This window comes from Penaeus japonicus, unplaced genomic scaffold (assembly GCF_977035675.1).
Source record: "Penaeus japonicus unplaced genomic scaffold, GWHDUDI00000001_assembly GWHDUDI00000010, whole genome shotgun sequence".
NCBI lineage: Eukaryota > Metazoa > Arthropoda > Malacostraca > Decapoda > Penaeidae > Penaeus > Penaeus japonicus.
Genome location: NW_028234412.1, coordinates 29,247,158 through 29,252,157, shown reverse-complemented (window position 1 = coordinate 29,252,157; position 5,000 = coordinate 29,247,158). Strand labels below are relative to the sequence as shown.

The window sequence follows — 5,000 nt, the reverse complement described above, 5'->3', positions numbered from 1 at the left end:
GAGTTCACGAGCTTCTTGCCGTTGCTTCTTCAGATGCAGCAGTGATCCCACGGGAGGAGGAGGCGCTGGCTTTTTCTTGCGAGGAATGTGGATGAGGTTTCTGGAAGCAGGGTCCTGGTCGCTGTCCCCCTGGGAGATGGCTGATCTTGTTGTCTCTGTAGTCCCATTTAGGTTGTAATCGGGTACTGGGCTTGCAGTTTCAAGTGGCCGCTTGCCATGAATATCTTGGTTAGGAATGGAGCTTTCCTTGTCAGACTGAGAATTTTCATGTGATTTTTTGTTCTTCAATTGTTGACTTGAAGCATTCCATATCTTGTTTTGATCTTGACTGTTTTGTTCCACTGGGGTTGAATGTTGATGTACACTGCTTCTGGCTAGTGTCTTGTTACTGTGTAGTATGTTGTCCTTATCATGACCAGTAATGCCTAATCCAGTTTTGGTTGCATAGGGGGAAATTTTGCTTATATTGCCAATCTCAATACTATTCATTCTCTTCATTGGGGCCATATGTTTGGCCTCCTTAACTGAATTTCTGCGCTCAGATAGTTCTGTTGCTTGGAGATTTAATAAAGGATTTAAAGGCACTTCTTCTGAAGTTCGCTCTCTGGAAATATCCTGTGGTTCTTTATCAGTAGAGTTAATAACTTCAGAAGGAAGACTTGTGCTCCCTTGCAGCTTGTTAGGCTGGGACTCAAGAACATCATCTTTGATGGTCTTATCTTCCTCTTCATTAGAGGGTTCCAGTGTATCATCCTGCAGAGTTACATCACCCTCTGTATCCCCAACAAAATTATATTCTGGTCTTTCACTGATCATATGAAGGAGATGGATCTTAATTTCTGGTTCTTCACAAAGATCATATGGTACCTCTCCATTATCAGTTAAAGACCGAAGGTTAGCACCCTTGTCTGACAAAGCTTCCAATGCTTTTTCATTGCACCAGTAAGCTGCAACGTGTATAGGCTCCCAGCCATCTTCATCACGTATTGTAACACATGCCCCATTTTCTAGCAAAATGTCCACTAAATCAATAAAACCATTTGCTATGGCTATGTGTAGCAGTGTACCCCCTTGATCTAAAGGCTGGTTGATATCACCACCTTTCTCAATTAGATGTTCTATGTCATCCTTCATCTTATCATGAGAAGCTTGGCGAGCTAGATTGATAAATTCCTGAGTGATACCTCTTTTGGTCATTTCATTCTCTAAGTAATGTTGAGTCACCTCATCTTCTGTTATATCATATGGCAGGTCACCGTCACCATTAACGGCTATTAGATTTGCACCAGCTCTGATAAGTGTAGTCACGATTTTAAAATGTCCGCAGGTAGCAGCAGCATGAAGAGGTGTCCATAAGTCCCTGTCAACTATGTTAACATTGGCCCCCGCTTTCAAGAGAAGGTTTACCATCTCCAGTGACCCGTCAATGCATGCTTGATGTAGAGCTGTTAGCCCATCATGATTCATTTGATTTGGATTAACACCTGAAAAAAAGAAAAAAAGATTAGATTATAATGAGGATTTTCACTGTAGTACAATAACACCTTTATCTTCTTACATAAAGTTTGAGGCCTATGTGAGACATTCTAGTAGCATGCCACATCTTTTAGTATTATAAAGCTTAGAAAATTTCTTCAATTTTAGGATACTATTTTAATGTCATCTGATAGTAATAGTCACAGTTCTTCCTTCATCCTCATGTTGTAGGCCCACCACAAAATTTTAGGCTGCTCATAATTGGTGGTTTCCTTTTGTTATTGTCTGCAATACAGTGCATTAATTCACATCCAGAAAAGTAAGATGTGGTTGATCGTATTCCAAATAGCAAGAGTGATTTCTCTGATTTTGTTCTGAGGTATGTGAACATTTTGTAATACTATTATTTTTTTTAACTTTATGGATATATGAAATGTGTTTATGGAATAGCCTCGTAAATTATATGAATATTAACATGGCTGTTATCATTTGATTAATAGGTACTTCCTTCAAACCAGAGATGTGATTAAGGCACTAATGATAAGAGGATAGTTTATCAGTTGATAAGAATACATTTTCGTAGGTTTTTATTTTCTCATTGGATGATAAATGGAACTTGTGTAATGTGTCACTGATTTGATACTATTCCCCCTGTTCGTTTTATTGACTGAATTACCTTACTTGACGTCATGGCCTTTGCCTTGAGACTTAATTAAGGGTTCCCTCTTAATAATTTCAAGCTGTGTGTGTGTGTGTGTGTGTGTGTGTGTGTGTCTGTGTCTGTGTCTGTGTCTGTGTCTGTGTCTGTGTCTGTGTCTGTCTGTCTGTCTGTCTGTCTGTCTGTCTGTCTGTCTGTTTTTTTTTTTTTTTTTTTTTTTTTTTTTTTTTTTTTTTTTTTTTTTTTTTTTTTTTTTTTAAAGCCAGATGACATAGGCTCTAAGAGCAAGAAACCAGAGGTATATTTAAAAGGATATTGCAAAGAGTGTAAAAGGTCTTAGTCACCAATTTTTAAAAATCCATTCTCTCATCCAATATCGAACGGAATGTCTGCTTCTGATCATCTCTTTGATATCACATGGCAATAGATATAGAATTAGTTCTTAATATTTTATATTAATCCTTTATAGATAGGAATAGGTTGGCTTGCCCACTCCCCAGGATGGGCACTAATGGATGCACTCCATTTACATGTGTTTTAATGTATTGTATTTACTGTATTATATGTGCCATATCAATGTTGCAGTAATCTATAACGGTAGTATTGGGTCTGCATTAGCTCCTTGTGTCCTTTATACACAAGGAGCTGGGAGTGCCACAGCAAAGGCAGTCAGACTGGCACACGGGCACATTATAGACTTTGGACATGGTCTGGGTCAACTTCCTCTTCTCACTCTACATGCATATCCTATATTGCTGGTAATTTGGAGCAGGATGTCGGCATCTTGCCATGTGTCATCTCTGTCTGAAGGTAGTGCTTGCTAGAGACTGTGAATAAGTGCCATTCATTCCTGCTGGCGTTAGGAGAGACTGGTGCCAACTGTGTTTGGGATTTCTGGGTTTCCTGAATATCACGTCACTAAATAGAGTTATTACTCATTGTACACCAAAGAAACCTTAAAAATACTATTGTCATGTATGTCATGAGGTCACTGTCAGGCCAAAAATCGTGTGTCGTGTATGTCACATCACCTGTTTGCAATGGGTTAATACAAAAATTCTCTGCTGATAGGAATCACCTGTAACCATGTAATAAGTGGTAGTGATATGCATTTTTTAAAACATACATGACGTAGGAGCTTTAGCCTGAAGACGGGCGTCATGATGTACATGACGTTCGGGGATTTTGAATCACTGCTATTTTATTTTGCTATGAAAAAGGAATGAGTGATGATTGCTACTGCAGTCATAATTACTATAATTACTGTAATATCGTGCTAGCTTAACGTCCAAAACCTAGATGGCACCACTTTTTCCTAGCACCAACAGGAGAGAGAGCCTTGGTTGGCACCCATCCACGGTCTCTAGCAAGCACTGTCTCTAGAGTGATGGCACACACTAAGGTGATGAACCCTTGCTCTAAAGTACCGCCGATGAAGGATGTGCAGTCAGAACGGGAAGAGGAAGGTGACTCAATCCATACCCAGTGTCTAAAATGTGCTCCTGTGCCAATATGGATGCCTTTCACTGTGGCACTCACAGTCACAAGCACAGGTTTCAATCCTCTTCCCTACCTCTTCTTGTTACCTTTATTGTAGGTGGTTATATGTTACGTATTCGTTCATGACAGCACAAAAATACGAAAAAATAAAGGTGCCTTTTGTCCTCCCATAAAACAGCAATACTTCTATCACATTAAGCATAAAGAAAATAATGAGCTAATATGGATAATATACTACAATTTTAGTCAACTGCAGCACTGATAGAGCCTGTCATATGGCACATAAGTCTCTAAACTCAATAAAACACACAAAAAAATAAAACAAAATCTGCTCTAGTTTTACAATGAATGACTGAAAGAGAGTGGGATGATTCAAATTATATTGCTTCAAGCGGTCTCTCTCTAAAATAAAATCTATCTTGGAGGCTGGGCAAGCAAATTTATCTTCGTCTGCAATGGGTTAATGAGAGAGAGATTTTGTGCAATAAGGGACCTAATTGTAATTAAAGAATATGAAAGATGTTGATGATGATAATTATAATAATAATGATAATGGTAATGATTAATGATTATGATAATGATAATGATAATTATCTTTTTGTTTGACTTCACTAGTCTGGCATTAACTGGTCTGGTAGCTTTGATGGTGCAAAGCAGCAATTTGAATTTGGTGGTCATTGGTACGCATAATTGCCAATTGGCCAAATGTGGCATGGTATATTAACCCTCTCTGGATGGGTGGTATAGTACTGTACCGCTCATTCAAAAGCCCAGTAGCCGGGCGGCATAGTATTGTGCCAGCCATTTAATTGATTTAGGCCTAAGTGTTCGAAAGCCCCGGCATTGTGACATTCAAGGCTAGAATGCCCCCGTCATGAGTGGGTTAACCTATTGTGGACGGGAGATATATTTGCTTGCCCAATCTCCAGGATGGGTTTTATTTCAGAGCCATGCAGCTTCATGCAACATACCTTTACATTTCCTACGCTCTTTCAGTCACTCATTGTAAAACTAGAGTCATTTTTGTGTTTAATTTTTTTGTGTGTTTTATTGAATTGAGAGGCTTATATGTATCATATGACTCTATGGCTCCATCAATGCTGCAGTTGACTAAAATTGTAATTTAGGGTCCATATCAGCTCCTTATTTTCTTTATACTCAGTGAGATAGAAGTATTACTGTTTTATGGGAGGACAAGAAGCAACTTTATTTTTTTGTATTTGTGTACGGTCATGAACTTATATAAAACATATGACCATCTAGAATGGAGATAACATGAAGAGGTAGGGAAGAGGAAGGAAACCTGTGCTTATGATGTGAGTGCCACAGTAAATGGCATTCCTACTGGCACAGGGGCACATTGTAG

General features: G+C 38.8%; 2 protein-coding genes across 2 annotated transcripts in view; one reads left to right on the top strand and one right to left on the bottom strand.

Moving 5' to 3' along the window:
• LOC122259906 (cation-dependent mannose-6-phosphate receptor) overlaps positions 1-5,000 on the top strand; it is a 19,666-nt gene that overhangs the window by 5,215 nt on the left and 9,451 nt on the right. The window lies entirely within an intron of this gene.
• The window catches only part of LOC122259889 (uncharacterized), a 7,048-nt gene that overhangs the window by 467 nt on the left and 1,581 nt on the right, over positions 1-5,000 (bottom strand). The window contains exon 2 of the mRNA XM_043026868.2: positions 1-1,484. This exon is cut by the window's left edge and continues 467 nt beyond it. Within this exon, the coding sequence (XP_042882802.2) occupies positions 1-1,484 (1,484 nt within the window). The remainder of the gene's footprint in view (positions 1,485-5,000) is intronic.